This window comes from Dromaius novaehollandiae, chromosome 1 (genome assembly GCF_036370855.1).
Source record: "Dromaius novaehollandiae isolate bDroNov1 chromosome 1, bDroNov1.hap1, whole genome shotgun sequence".
In the NCBI taxonomy this organism is placed as follows: Eukaryota; Metazoa; Chordata; class Aves; order Casuariiformes; family Dromaiidae; genus Dromaius; species Dromaius novaehollandiae.
The window spans coordinates 133,260,948-133,277,070 of NC_088098.1; the positions used below are offsets into that span (position 1 = coordinate 133,260,948).

At 38.3% G+C, this 16,123-nt stretch overlaps 1 protein-coding gene across 1 annotated transcript in view; it reads right to left on the bottom strand.

Moving 5' to 3' along the window:
• SMS (spermine synthase) overlaps nt 1–16,123 on the bottom strand; it is a 64,409-nt gene that overhangs the window by 26,717 nt on the left and 21,569 nt on the right. The window contains exons 2-3 of the mRNA XM_026120695.2: nt 15,166–15,286; nt 442–535 (exon numbers count right to left, since the gene is read on the bottom strand). Of these exons, the coding sequence (XP_025976480.1) occupies nt 442–535; nt 15,166–15,286 (215 nt within the window). The remainder of the gene's footprint in view (nt 1–441; nt 536–15,165; nt 15,287–16,123) is intronic.

The window sequence follows — 16,123 nt, forward strand, 5'->3', positions numbered from 1 at the left end:
ACATCCCTGAAATATCCAAATTCTGGAGCTTTAATATCAGCAAAAAGATGATAATTTTTTTCCCCTTTCTCTCTTTTTTGGGGAAGAAGTTTTGACTATACAGGCTGCTCACCCCTCAGATTAGAACACAAAAACTAATACACCAATACTATAGATATTGGGCTAGGCATCACGTCTTTCTCACTGCCCTGAGTGCATGGAGGAAACTGAGGGCTAACCAAGCCTGCTTTGTCCTTACACCTTTCACATCAAACAACATGACGCCCAGGACATGCAAATGCATGTGCACTCAATATGTATGCAACTACACCAAGTATTGCTGCTCCTCATCTGTAAGCACTCACATTCAAAACTTGCAGTAAGACATACTTTGATACACCTCAAGAAAAAGGAAGGTCTCCATCTAGTTGTTAAGCCTAGTAGGGGAAGCAGCACCCATACCTGATCGGTTTCCTCTCTTCCTTTCATATGATCATTGTAGCTCTGCAGATCCACCAACACCAGTCCATGAGGGTGAATTCTCAAATTGGCAAAACTACAAAATAAAAGAGCCAGTGATGACGATTTTGTTTATTAACAAAAGTGGCAGTCAGAGAGGAAAGAAAGTCCTAAATGAATTACAGTAAACTCAAAATGCACATTTCTATTTGCAGCAATCTGTCAGCTATTCATAGTTCCCAACACCATTCGTCCTCAATATGTCACCAAGCAATAAGCCTAAGTTGCAAGGGCAAGCAAATCACTGTGTACTTAATAAAATCAGCATGCAGCGAGTCAATAAAACAAGGCATTTAAACTAAAACAACCATAATGGAGGTGGGGTCGGGGAGAATATACTAGTCTCAGCTCTTTGAACGAGGCCTGCTTGGACAGATTTTTTTTTTTTTTTTAAATGAAATCAAGCTTCAAGAAAGCAACTGGAAATGTTCCCTCCCTACAAACTTACTTCTCACTTTTTGAAGATTTTTTTCTTCTTAAATTTATTGCAGCTACTTACAAAGGCAACGTTCATGTTCAGAGCTGAATAAAAATTTACAAAATAAAAAACAACAAACATTGTCCTGGAACAATCATGGCTTTGAACAGCAAAGAAGTTACAATAATAAACTATCACTGACGAGCAGAGGTGCAAGTGTAGGCAAAACTACTACTGCAGATTGTATTTATTATAGCAGCGTTCAAAGATCAAAGACAGGGCTTCATCCTGCTAGGTACTGCATGGACAAATAGAGGACTTTGAGGAACTTGTTTTGTTTGTTTAAGATGCAAAAGATGCGGGGTGAAGGAAAAGACACAAAAAACAGCAGAGGCTAGGCTATATCCGTTTTATATTGGTGAAGTGGAAAATGCAAAAAGAAACAGAGCTACAAGGGAACTAAATAAAGAGAGCAATGAGAGGGGAGACATGCTGGAAAAAATAAGAGAGGAGGGAATGAGAAAAGTGAAAGTGCAGCAAAAAGGAGGGGGACTGAGGGATGGTGGTTCTCTAGCACAAAGCAGAGAAACCTCAGGCAAAGCTATAAACACTTTTCCAAATGCCTGAAGTCGTTGTGCCCCCCCCCCCCCCTTCTGCTCTTATCACCCCACTTAGCCTGAAAGACAAAAAACAAACTAAGCCTTCTGTTAAGACAAAAGGTTCGGATGGCCTCCCTCATCTCCCACCATCACCAACTTCCATTTTGGCCTTTCTAGAGCAACTTTCTTAAACTCAGCCCCAAAGTGGCTGGGACTCAAGGCCACCTTGCACATGCTAAAAGAAGCCTTGGGGAGAAAACACCTCCTTGGCAGCAGTCAGAAGAGAAATTCCTAAGTATCCTGTTAATGCAACCTAAGAGACAACTGTAATTTTTGATAACTATGACACGGTCAAGCTAAGACAGATGAAAGTGACTGAAGCAACTCAGAGACATAGATATTTTTACTGCACTGCTGAAGCCCATAGCTTGCTTTAGACATCAATGTTCTGTAACTGTGATTTAAGTTAACACAGGAGAGAGGAGGGGGAAAATAAAAAGAGTGCTACTACTTCAAAAGAGCCTATGAAGTCTCAGACTTCCTGAAGGAAGGTCTTGTATATGTATAGGTCTTGCCTTTAGGAGAAAAGGTGTTTCTACACAGTACACGCACTTCCAGCATTTTTTCCCTTGTAAGTAACTGCGTATTGTCACAAACATTTAGTGAACTTATCTATATTTCAGCGATTGTCCACTAGGTGTCCTCCGTCTGAATATTTTTGATTACTGACCAGAAAACATCTGTACTCTAATAGCAACTAAACTATACCTCAGGATAGCCATAAAACCAGGAAATTACCCCCATAACCAGGAAATTACTCCTACATTGAATTAAATATCTTACTTTACCTGGAAGAAAGGATGAACAGAAAATAGTCTAGTAAGCAAGTACAGGCTTTTTGCTTTTTATTATTGTTAAGACTTAAGAAACCAGTTTTGCAAGCTAGTTTGTTGAATAACTGTATAAATACTTTCAGTTTTCAAGACACTTTTGGAGCAGCTCTTCATTTCTGTTTTACAGGCTATTTAAGTGTTTAGGGGCACCTGTCCAAACCTGTTCTACTGTACTCCTGCCAAAAATCAAGACACAGTAGAAGCAGCTTTTCTGAAGCTCAACAGTAAAAGCTTTACACCTGAGTATTTTAGGAGGTTGTGCCCGACTCGCTGCTAGCCAGTACAGTTCAAAACTTGTGACACTAAAACCACTTCATATTGTAAGGAACAATCACAACATCTTACAGCTTAAGCTGGCTTTTTCATCACTAGCAAAAGGTCACTACAACTACCTAAAAGCCCACAGTCTCTACCAGACTTCAGAACTTTTAGTACTTCTCTCTGTGACTATATCCTACTTCACATCCCGCTTAGCCAAGGAACTCAAATTAGGAGCCCGCTCTTCCTAGCTGCTCTCAGCGTTCAGCGTAGAGAGAAGGGGCAGCTCTGGAGAAACCCTGACATCTACACAGGAGACACAGGGCAAGGCGGACACAAGCCCTCAGTCAAGTGGGAAGATTTTTTCCATCGTCCCACTTTAGTAGGGCAGATAGTGGGGCTTAGTCTGTGCAGCATTTCTTTTTCTTGAAACATATAGCTAGGATCTGCTAAAAAGTTAACGAGAGATTAGACTGAAATAGGCACAGCCAGATCAAGTATACTTGAGGCAAGTACCCAGCCTAAAGGAAAGGATAGTTTCTCAGACAAACATAAAATGATATTAAAAAAATTACTATGGGAAGTAATATGGGCTGATTAGAATATGATAATTTGGGCATCATGACAGAAGCAAGGACCAGAAAAGTAGTAAGAGGACACAGACATTTGATATTTGGAATAAGGAGAAAAATTTGCCAACTTTTAATTTGAATTCTCAGTAGCTATTTTCAGCCTTTTCTCTTATTCTGTTCAAATGATTTTGTTGCCAGAAAGCTTATGTTTTGTAATGTGCACATCATCAGAAGAAAAAATGGTCAAGAATAACTGTACGAATAAACAGCTTTATCACAGCACTCCTTCAATTTTTTTTTATAAAGAGAACCACAGAAGGTCACTACATGAAAGCACAGGTACTTCAGTAGGGTGCACATGCAGCCATTCACAGGGAAAAGGCACATTTCTAGTGAAGCCAGTGGACTTGCTCCAGGTTCTGAAAACTGCTACATCACAAATGGAAATTAGCATTTACAATTCATTAGATGGCACTCTTATTACTCTGTCAGAAATCTGGCACACTGCCAGAGAGCTTGGCACTGTTAGAAAAGATGTCTTATCAGTTTATTCCCATACTGCAGTGGTCGAGATTCACCCAACTAAGTAACACGCCAGTAGCGGATTCATCATCCCATGACTTAAGTTCCCCTCTAAACGCAGAGTTCCTTTCCTAAAATGAGCATCACAGAGCTGTCATTTGATTTGACAGCTGACATTGTCTTTATTTCTGCTGTGACTGCATGAAATGCTTCCTCAGGACATGATGTTACTGGACTTGTTTAGGGTCTTTTTTGAGGTGGGAAGGCAAGGAAAGGCAGAGAGGAGGACTACTTTAAAAAGCACAACCATGCAACTTCTGACTTATGTATGATAGAGAGCATCAGAATACAAAGACACTAACACTGCAGAATCATTATTTATTTTGTCTCATTTTGACTTCCACTGGAATAATAGAGCCCTGACATCTGCAGAAGAAAAGATAAAAGGTACACAGCAGAGTGGAGGGGTATAGTGGGGCAGCAATTCAAATTCTGAGAGTCCAGCTGGTAGCCTCTGCTCTCAGACAGCTAAACTACTGCAAAACAAGTCTGAGTTAAATTTAAAAACTGATTTCAAAGAAAATGATACAAATCCAGGTTAGTTATACCTTGGTGAAAAATTACCTGGTTGGAAATCTACTACCTAAAATAAACCAGAAAGCCTGTAAAAATTTAAACACATAGCAGTAAACAGCATAATTGTGCATTCAGAAGGCAACCAGATTACTACTGTTTAAGGCAATAGCAGCAGACCAAGGCTAAACCCACAAAAGACTGGTTAGCTTAAATCAGGGAAGAGCAGAGGCTACTTTGACTTTTGCTGTCAAACAACCCTTCTGTTGCTTTCCATTTATCTACTTGGCAGAACATGTGTGAATGCAGGTCTTCAGCAGCAGCTCTCGTACGAAAATAGTTTCAGGTTGGGGGGGGGGGTTAAGAACTGTGATAATACAGTTTTGAGTTTTCTACCTACGAAAATACAGCAAAGACTGCTTTACTATCCAAATGATGGAAAATCTGGGAAAAACAGAGTTTCATCACAATTCTCCCCTCTGTATTTTGTCTGACTGAAGAAATGAATTCCTGGTTTCAAGATACCTGCCATAACTTCGCTGTATGCTTGGATCTACTTTCAAAGAAGTGATGAGGAACACTCCAAGCACAAGGAGGGATCCTCTCCTTTCCATTAGGAAACAGAATCTGCACATGAAGAGCAGGCTGGCACAGTACCAGAGCCCCACTATTGCTGTATCTACTCAAGGGGGGGGTTTTGTTGTTGTTTGCATATGAACTTTAGTCCAGTCACTTAACTACTGAAATACTGTATTGAGTCTTTACAGTGCTGCATCTTGCCACCCAGAACAAAAGGGAACATCACAGACATCAAGAAATTAATCGTAATGGCATGAATTAAGAAATAATTATTTGAAACACCAAGAAAGAACTTTCAAATTAGGAGCATGCTTGTCTAAAATCTTTCTCCCTTCTTTTGCATCCTCTCTTTTGCATCCTATGCAAAAATACATATCTTTAGTTATGTATATTGAGGAGCAAAAAAACCTTGCAATTCTACATACTTGAAACAAGTTTGTTTTTTTCCCCTAGGGAAAAGAACTATATAGAAAGACCAGTACCTATACAGCCCTCTTCACGCAAGTCAAAGCTTTTATCTGCTGATAGACTAGCTTTGACTCACAACAGAGTATTTCAAGTATTTGAAAAACAGCCTGTCAAGAAAAAAAGCTATCTGTCAAATTACACATAATAAGGAAGGAAGCATAAACGTGTTTATGCTGGGAAATCCCAGTATTAAAAAAAAAGGCATTATTTTAACAAAGTATATGGCTCTTCATCTCAAATTCAAAGTGCTTAAAGGACATTAAAAGCAATTAAGCACCCATAATCTTTCACTAGACTGTTATTCCGGGTTCTCTTTTTACATAAGAAGGGAATTAAAACAATGAAAGCTACCCTTGCTATAAACACTTGGAGATTCTAGTGATGTTGCTGTAAGCGGTTGCTAATTTCTAGTGGTTGCTGACATGTAGCACGACTGCTTCCAATTCTTCACAGCATCTTCCCCCTTTGGGTGACTGGATGAGTAAAACACAACATTTTAGCCTGGAACAGAAATGAAGAATGAATGCCCACCTAACCCTTTTAAAAATATACTGAGTAGCATAAGGAACGGTTAGCAAAGCACTAACATTCAAAAAAAGCGAAAACACTTGCCTCTCCTTTCACAGTGTTAAGTAAACACATTCATCATCATCTTTGTGACAGACAGAACAACCTCCACTGTTGACACAGTACAACATTTATCCAGTCAAGTCAAGCGCCAGTAAGATCGCATTACTCTAAACAAGAATTCAGACATGGAACAGGGAAGCTCAAAATTTATGTGCACACACGGGAGGTCAGCACTTCTCTAAACAGCAATCTTGTACTGTAAAAAAAAAAAAAAAAAACCACAAACTGTCTAAAATGTGGGGTTTGTGGGTTTTTAAAAGAAGCTTTCAGTTGTCACATGACAAAAGAGGGACCACTGAGATGTATAAGGTGGATGGATGTGTGTGAGAAAGACAAAAAGACAAGAAATGGAGAAAAATTCTAAATGCTGTACATATACACAACATATAACAGAAGATCACTCACAAGCACAGATACTACCAAAATACAGTATTAACTGAGAAGATACCCAGCAGTTTCTAAGACTAGTTTAATGATCCTCTCCTTACCTTGGATTCCCTTAAGGGTTTGCATTATTTCTTCTGTAAAGATGTATTGCACCCTAGGGCTCTGCATAAAATACTACATACAGTAAATGAAATAAAAACTTCACATTCATGACTTTTTTTCTCTCCACTGTCCAGTTTACACTACAGTAAGTGACACTTCAACAAAGAATATACTGCTTAAAGGGGCCCTAGAAAGGTATATGCAGTTCCTGTGAGTGAACTCAAAGCATATAGCTCAGGAAGAGAAAACTGCTGAGGTCCCAAAACTCACAGAAAGAGACCTCTGGCATGTGCTACTGTTGCCCAGTTCAGTGTTTGGTCAAAAGGGCTGGCAAAGCACAGAAAAGTACATTCATTCCCACCACTACAGACAATGACTTGACTGGCTAACATGAATAATTTCCTGCCTAGCTCTAGAGTGTGAATGGCAATTTTGTGCTGACAACCTGATTAGCAAGTGTTTCCAGTTGAACTTTCCTCAATTAAGTCCTTTGTCAGAATAAATCATAGAGTAAACGGACCAGGTAGAGTTGCCAAATGTGACTTTTGATTGCTTAACTTCAGACAAAGAAGAACACGGATCTGTTGCTTTGGTAATGACAACAGGAAAGCTTGGCTTAATTGGAGCTGATTTGAGGATTCATTTAACAACTGCAGCCCTCTACTGGGCTGTTCACACAGTACCTATGTCAGGGACAAAATTTTGTCAACAGTGGTGACTACAATTCAACAATCTGTAACACAGGGCAACTGTAAAGGATATAGCGGTTATCGCTGCAGGCTTTGGATTGCAGAGGCTGCTTAGCAACATATCACTATCTCATCTCAAACATTTGTTTTCCCTTAGGATTAGCACCTGACTTGTTACATTAGTTGTGCATCTTTGTCTTGTAGTGGCTCGGTCACCTTTGCCTGATTGAAAAAGAGCAAATGAGTGTGTGTATATGCATATGTACCTGCTTGCACATGCATACACCTTATACAATGCAATGACTTGTGCATCTTTCATCCTTGAGCTAGCTAGCTGCCCCTCTACTCACTGTGGGGGTTTTGTACCCATTAACACCCCACCATCCATTCAGGAAACAGCTCATGACTGTTAAGCATAAAGTAGCAAATCCAGACAAGGCACCCTTCACCATAATTTTTGTTCTGCTTTTAACTACAAGTTACTTCATTTCCAAAAGTATACTGCTTTGGTTGGGTGGGGGGGGGGGGGGGGAGGAGGAGGAGGAAATGATAACTGACCAGTCTACTAGCTTATTAGCATTTTTTTCTACCTTGTTTCAATTAATTGAAACTACAATAATTTCATTTCAACAAAAATATGCTGTTTAAGGGCAGTCTTAAAAAAGGTATATGCTTTCAGATCACTCCCAGAAACTGCATGTGGCTCAAGAACACAAAACTGCCAAGGTCCCAGAACTCTCAGAAAGAGCTCTCCAGCATGTGCTACTCTTGGCCAATTCAGTGTTCATTCAATAGGGCTGGCAAAGCACAGAGAAGTATATTCATTCACGCTACTACAGACAAAGACTGGACTGGCTAACATGAGATATTTCCAATGCAAATAAGTCCAGTACGCATTGGAGTTTAGACTGCAATGAATGTACCCAAAGAAAGCAATAAGCAATCTTTATTTACATGAATTAACACCACACACACACAAAAATATATATATTACTTTGCAAGTGAACATCTCCTCTTAATATTCAGCCCTTCTGTACACTGTTGTTCTGTTGTCCTGGGTTTCAAGAGGCAGTACAACAAACTGAATTTCCTTATTAAGTTTAGTATTCTTTCCTGGAGTTGTGTTCCTCTCAGAAGCACAACTGATTTGCTATAGCACAACTATGCATCTGTACTGCATTAGAACTTTAATTGAGAACTTATTTCATACTAAGTGAAGTGATTTCATATGAAGTGAAGCGAGATTCTGCTACAGTCCACCAGAGAAGTATTTTATATCAAGAGGGTGCCAGCAGGTACTGCATGCCCTGGAATGTGGCATGAGGGTGTATGTGAGAGTACCAAGGCTACCGGTATAACACTGAACAATTGTTGAGACCAGAAGCTCAAACCATATGGCTGCATTGACACTACCTTTTGGGAGTGGCCTCTGGCATTAGCTAGCCCCAGAAGCCTGCCCAAGCTTTGCCGTGGTCAGAATAGCCCCCAGAAATCCAGGAAACAAGCCAAGAGTCTGCAGCAGCACAGACAGCTGAGTGACTGCACTTGCTCCCCAGCTCTTCTGCTTAGCACTGCAAAATGTATCAAGAGCTACCTGGAACCAAGGCCCAACACAAGCTCTCACCTGCCCACCTCTTCCTTCCCCCTCCTTCACTGCGGAGAGGCCACCAGGCCCATCTCCTTATCCCCACACCTTGGCACAGCAGTACGAACACTGGAAAACATCCCCTGGTGGGAAAGTTTAAGCGTTGTATTTAACAGCACAGGGAAAAGCTGGATGATTCAAAAGAGAACTATGCTGCCAGCAAACATAAGATCAACAACTGTACAAAATGCAGAAGAGAGTCTTTTTAGAAATTCACGTGAATGCTCAGCAATTGCTGACGCTCATTTACTGCGTGCAGCTTTCATGAAACAGTGCTCCGTCTCATCTCCCCTCCCCCAAAACAAACTATAACTATCCTCAAGTTCTGAAAAGCATTGAAAAAAATGACTGAATATAGCTTTTGTTTATTTTTAGTTCTCCATTATACTGAATTCCCAAGCCCGCAGCAAGAATAGCTCACAAGAGTTCTGCTTTACTGAGGAAATTGGTGATTTTACCAACTTTCTTCTCTTATGATGAGCACTGTAAAACAGCGCACGGGTTCTTTTTGTCTTTCCACTCATTGCCTCTCCTACTGGGACATCTTAATTTTTACATCCCCTTTTCCTCCTCCAAACACTCACTACTCTAGCACTTGCAAGGAAGACAGTGAAATCTGCAACAAATATTTTCAGTTGACAGTGCAGTAGAAAAAAAAAAATAAGTTCTAGATAATTTAGTATTTACAAATTTATAGGCACCTTACTCAACTATGGGCTAGGAGCATCTTTGCTAATTTATATCCTGGCAAAAAAAAAAAAAAAAAAAAAAAAAAAAACTGTACGACATAATGCAGTTTTTCCACAATACTCCCAGAACACATTAAGTGACAGGTAATTGAACTCTGGAAACCTCTCCTTTAGAAGAAACAGTCTAAGAGGGAATCACAAAATTACAAAGAAGAAAGTCAGTTTGGGACAATTCTCATTCCATGTCTCTTTCACACTTGAGGAAAGCAGGACACCAAAACAAACCCATGTAATTAAAGGAAGCTAAACTTTAAACCTCTTAGGTCGTTTTTGGATATTTTACCTGCTATTTGTTCAGAGTCTGTGTATCCTTGATAGTATCTCAGGGGGAAAAATCAAATATGAGCTGACATAATATGGAGGAAGGATAGCACTGGAGTAGTAAGTTACCAACTTGGCTGTGTTTTCACTGACCTCAAAAATGAAAGGTTACCAGAAACTGGGATCCTGGTCAAATTATTAAAGGAGGAATATAAAAGCACAAGCAAATAAAGGCAAAGTAAGACACTACATAAAAAGTGAGACACAAGTAACAGGTATTTCTAGGCACATCAATGGCAGGACAACGATCATAGAAAGAGTTAATCTACTTGTCAGAGGAAGAAAAAGCAACAGCCAGCTTACTTGTGACCTAAGTCGGCCCCAAATTTATCAAAACAGTTGGTCTGTGCTATTTTTAATATATAAAACATACAGATAAAAAGACATGCATGAATATATTTGTATGCACACAGACACTAAGCACATATGGGGAGAGGGAGAGAAATTCCAGCAACCAACACACACACCTAAGATTTGACTTGCCTTCTAGATACTTCATCTCTTTTTCTCTCTCTCATTAACAGAGTCTACTTCGAAATTCCAATTTATGTTAAAATATTTATGTTAGGAATATGGCCAATTTTTATCCCAAATGAGCTGCTGCTTAACAGGACACCTACTTTAAAGAAGGAGAAAGAGCGCTATAGACTTAAAGCTCATTTAGTTTAACTCCCACCATAGCAAATACCGGAATAAGTAGACTTCAAAAATAACAGAAGCAGTGGGTTTGTCAAAAAAATGGGTTTGTCAAGAATGGATACAAGCTGACTTCACCAAGGCTTCCAGCACTGTCTGGTATAATATTTTCATGAGTAAGGTGGAAATTTACTCCCCTAACAGTTGCACCTCATTCACACTGTTGGTTGCAAGTGCTATGCATAACTGATCCTTTGCCAAAAACATTAACAGGAAAATTACTAGCCTATATTACTCCTGATCTAAAAAACAGAACAAGAACTAAAGCTAAACCTAATTCAACACCACATTCTGACAAAAAAAAAAAAAAAAAAAAAAAAAAGTAATGTAGTACGATGCATGAACAGGAATACCACATTTAAGAGGTGCAGTACTGCTTCTGCTATATTTCACATCAGTTTAGATATGATGCTACAGCTGAATCCTGTGTCAGATATCACACTACAAAAGACAAATCAGTTGGGAAGACTCCAGAAGATCACATTCTCAACAGGAATGACAAAAGAATCAAGGCTACCTAGCCTAAAGGGGAAGAAGAGACAGCAGAATAGGATGCACAATCTTCAAATGTAAAAGCTGCTACTAGGAAGAGGGAAAACTGTAGATGTAGTTAAATGCCACAGCAACTTTTCTAGAGAGATAGGTTAACCTACATCATGTGGAGGGTTTGAGAGGTTTGACCTCTGGCAGGAATGACTGTAGTCTAGCTGATCCTGTGTTGCAGCAAAGGAATGGACTGGGTTGCCTGTTGAGCTTCTTCTTGCTCATATTCCTCTTTCATTCCATAGAGCTGCAAGGACACACGTTCTGGAGAGTTGCCCCCCCCCCCCCCCCCGGCCTCCCTTCTTCAGGGGAAAAGCATTTAGAACATCAACAGCTAGATTGAGGGAAAAAAACATGGAAAAGCAGTTTAAAAAAAAAAAAAAAAAAAACTAAAAAGTGAGAGGAAAAAAATCAAAAAAGAAGCTTAACCGCAAAACTGTCCAAATCTTTTTTTCAAAAAATTCCCAAAATACAGAAATTTGGAATATTCCATTAATTTCTAAAAATCTCTGGACAGTTCCAGAAATTTCTAAGGAAAAAAAGATCTTGGAGAGTTCTAGACATCTCTAAAAAGTCTTGGAAAGCTAAAGAGCTGCCTAAAAACTTAAAGTTTTAGAAATTTTGAAAGTTCCAGAGATTTCTGAGAGGAAAAAAAACTTGGAAGTACCTGACATTTGAAAAATTATTGGAAGGTGCCAGAAATTTCTAGAAAAAAATTACCAAGTGCCAGGATTTAGAAAGTTCCAGAAATTTCTAGGAAAAAACCTAGACAGGTCCAAACTTTAATTTTAAAATTTCTGGAAAGTTCCCGACTTTGGAATGCCCCAGAAATTTCTAAAAAATTCTTAGAACAGTCTAAAAATTCAGAAAGCTCCAGGGTTTTCCAGAAAAATTCCAGAAAGTGCCCAAAAAAGTTAAAGGAAAAAAAGAAAAAAAAACCCTTAGAAAACTGTAAATTTTGGGGGAGGGAAATCCAAATTCCTTTAAATAAAACTTGGAAAGTCCTACAACCTAAAAAGCTCCAGAAATGTCTAAGAAATGACTCTGGAATTTTATAGAAAAAATTGTGAGCCTGTATAGAAATGCATTAAAGGGCCCTTGGAAAAGTCTAGAAATTTTTAAAACTTCATGGACAGTTTCAGAAATCTGGAAAGTGCCAGAAATTTCTAGGGAAAAAAAATCTTGCAAACTTCTAGATATTGCTAAAGCATTCTTGAAAAAAATCCAGAGATTTCTAGAAACTGCTTGGAAAAGTCCAGATATGGAAAAGTCCAGAAAATTCTAAGAAAAATGGAAAATTCTAGAATTTCTAAAGGTTCTTTTAAAGTTCCTGAAAATTTGTTTTTCAAATTGGAAGGTTCCAGAAATTTCTAGGAAAAAATAGGCCTGTTTTGGACCATTCCAGAAGTTTCTAGACAAACTTTGAAAGCGCCAGAAAACTTTGGGCCATCCCGAGTTTTTTTTTTTTTAATAGTATTTTCCTTAAAAAGTACCAACTTGTAGACTGAGCCAGGAAAGTCTTTAAAAAAAAAATCCTAAAAAGTTCCAGAAATATTTTTTAAAAATTCTTGGAAAGTTCCAGAGTTTGGAAGGATCCAGAAAATTCTAGAAAAAAGTTCCACCATGTTCTGGGGATCTTTTTAAAATTCTTGGAAAGTTCCAGGATTTGATCAACTCCAGAGATTTATAAGAAAAGTCTAGACATTTGGACAGTTCAGAAAAAAATTCTAAAGAATGCTTGGAATGTTCCAGGATTTTCTAGAAAGATTCTCAGAAAGGTCCAGGTTTTTTAATCCTTAGAAAATCATAAATTTGTGGGGAAATCCAGAAATTCCTTTTAAAAACTTGAAAAGTACTAAGACTTAAAAAATTCCAGAAATTCCTAGGAAAATTCTTAGAAATTTTCAGAAATTTGCAAAGCTCCAGAAATCTTTTTTAAAAAGTTGGAAACCTCAAGATTTCTTTATAAAATCTTGTACGTTCTAGCATTTTTCTAGAAACATTCTTAGCATGATCCAGAAAGTAACTTTAAAAGGATCTTGGGAAATGCCAGAAATTTCAAAAAAACCCTCAAGACTAACTTGAATAATTCTAGAAATGTCTGGAAATTCTTGGAAAGATCTATAAAATTTTAAAATCTTGGAAAGTTCTAGAAATTTGGAAAGGGCCAGAGACATTTCCCCCCCAAAAAGGTCAAAAAGCTTTTCCAAAACCTTTCAAATTTTTTCCCCATTCAAAAAATCTTTTATTTTTTCATTTCCAAAAATCTTTAATTTTTCAAAGTCATGGAAATTGAAAGTTTCATATTTTCTCAAGATTTTTAATATTTTCCAAAAATAACAATCTAACAAAATCAGTTTTTTAAACAAAAAAGTTTCAAAAATAGAAATTTTTCTGAGAAGTGTTGTATTTTCCACTACCGAAAAACACCCATGTAGCGTACTCCTACCTTCAGAAATCTGCTCTTCAGTAATGTTTTATTAATCTGCATCTTTTAGGTTGAGGATGCAGTCCCATCTTGATGCAATTATACCCATTAAACTGACACAGCATCCTGTACAGTGCATTGGTTGCCTAAGTCAAAGTTCTTAGTGCCTCAGTGTTCTTCCTCAGTTGTTCTAATAATGGTACATCCACTGCTGCTTAATAAACTTATTTTAATCTTACTGAAATTTCTTCATAACATTTGGTAAAGAGGATTCTCTGCATCTTGCAAACCTTTGTGGGACACCTTCCCAACTGCTCAACCTCAGACCTTTACCCAATATTGAACTACTGTGCCCGTATGCAGTAGTCTACCATAAATACCCTCAGACTCATATCAGCTGTTACTTTACACACACTGCAGTTTTGCTTTCTTAAAAGTGTTCTAAATGCTATATTGATTTTGTGATATCTTATAAACCTCAGTAAGTGCAGAATACCTCTGGTAAAAACTTGTCTCCTTTGACTAGTGATGTAATTACACAAGTGCAAACTGACACTCCACAACCAGTTACTCCGCACACACATCATCTACCCAAACTGTACTCCTTTATTTTCTGACGCTAGAGCAGGCGCGGGGGGGACACCAAGAGAGAAGACAACAGAATCACTACAAATAAATGAAGTGCTGTAAAATTAAGCTAGTTAAATAGGTCAAGGAAGTAACAAAAAAACAAAAACAAAAAACCAAAAACCAAAAAACAAACACACCACACAGTAAAAACAATTTAGGAGATAAAATGGTAAGCAAAATGGTGTCGAGTTTATCCCAGTAGACTCTTAACTATGTGACAGTGTAACCACTGACACCATAAGCAGAGCTGTGGCAGTGTTTTTTATTTTTTATTTTTTAAACACACTCAAAATTCGCAAGCAGCTATAAAAGTAAGTTATTGAAAGCACAAACAACAAAACATGGACAAAAATAACTGTTTTCCATTTTCATCATTTCTATGCTAAATTTAGACTGAACATACTTGGACATAACTAATTTTCAAAAAAGTCACAATTCTATGGCTAAACCAGCAGTAGTAATACAAAGCAGTGTTTCAAGGTCTGCAAGAAGTAACTTGTACTCATTACTAAGTGTAACTCATTAATGTAAATCATTAGGAAGCTTTTATTCAGCCCAGTCTGTTTGATGATTTCCAATTCTGCAAAACCTCATTTTAAGGAATTTAAAAATCTCATTTTAAAAGAATGCAGCCCTTTTAGTTTTAAGTACTATATCCTTCTGAAGTCATAATTACCTTAGCTATCCTGCGTCTGGAAGGAGACTGTTCAAGACACTGCACTTTGTTATGGCACAAATACAGTCCAGACTGACAGAGTCTAATGCTGCAATATCCAAACCACAAGTACATGTAGAAGAGATCCTCATCAACAGCATTCTGCTGTATTTTAGTGGCTTTATGCACAAGGCTGGTGAGAGAAGTTTTACCCTGCCCGCACCCTGACAGAGGGCCAGATAGAGGGAATACTTGTAAAGGAAGGACAGATAAGAAAGAATCAAATGAGGGGAAGGGGAAATCCACTCACCTGCCATTTTTTTTGATGTAGGTTACTAAATAACCATGGTCTTCCCAGTTATGAACTGTTTCTGTCATTCCCTGCTCCTGAAAAATGGGCTGTAGAGCTTTAAGAATGGCATTGCAATCAGCTGCAAGATTAAGAAAGGAAAAAAAAATCATCAGTGAAGATTTCCCACTCAAATCACTCTTACATTCAACTAAAACAAAGGGGGGGGGGGGGGAAGGAAGGGTGCACCGTTCTTGCTAGCTGCCTGGAGTACTCCTTCAGTTCCATCTGAACAGTATCTTTTGAGTTTACAGCCTGACCTCACAGCAGAAGCAATGAAATAATATTCTTTACCTACCTTCTTCCCCCAAAGACATTTTCCGAGGGCACAGAGGCTGCAATGATTTTCTTTTAAATCACTGCAATGCCCTGAGCAAGGTGTCTATCTGCAATATAGGTACCAAGAGTCTTTTTATTAGGGCTACTATTGCTCACCTTTCAAGCAAGTACCTGTTTATGTATATTTATTTTTAGTAAGTGGTAGAATATATATAAATAACACAATCTCCTCCCCCAGATAAACTGAAGCACTGAATGCAGTACCAGCAATTTAGCAGTTTCCCTAGCTTACAGCTTAATGTTTTTTTTTCCCCACAGGCACTGACCAACTAGACAAGACAAGCTGACTACCCATTCCAGATAGCAGTCATTCTTTCTCCTATCCCTTTCTGGATCTAGGCAAAGAAGGAAGCCTCAAGCTTTCCAAACACCATATAGCTTACTCCCTGTGTGTGTTAGCATTTGCTTATACTGCTTTGCAGAAACATGGAAGTACAGATGCTTTTATTTCCACTCTGATGTCTGTCAAAACATACAATTTCTTTCCTGAACAGTGATTCAGACCCTTGATTCAATTTCAGTGCAAGAATAGGAGGACCAAGAAGACATAGAAAATTCCAGGATTTACTGGATCTTTGAG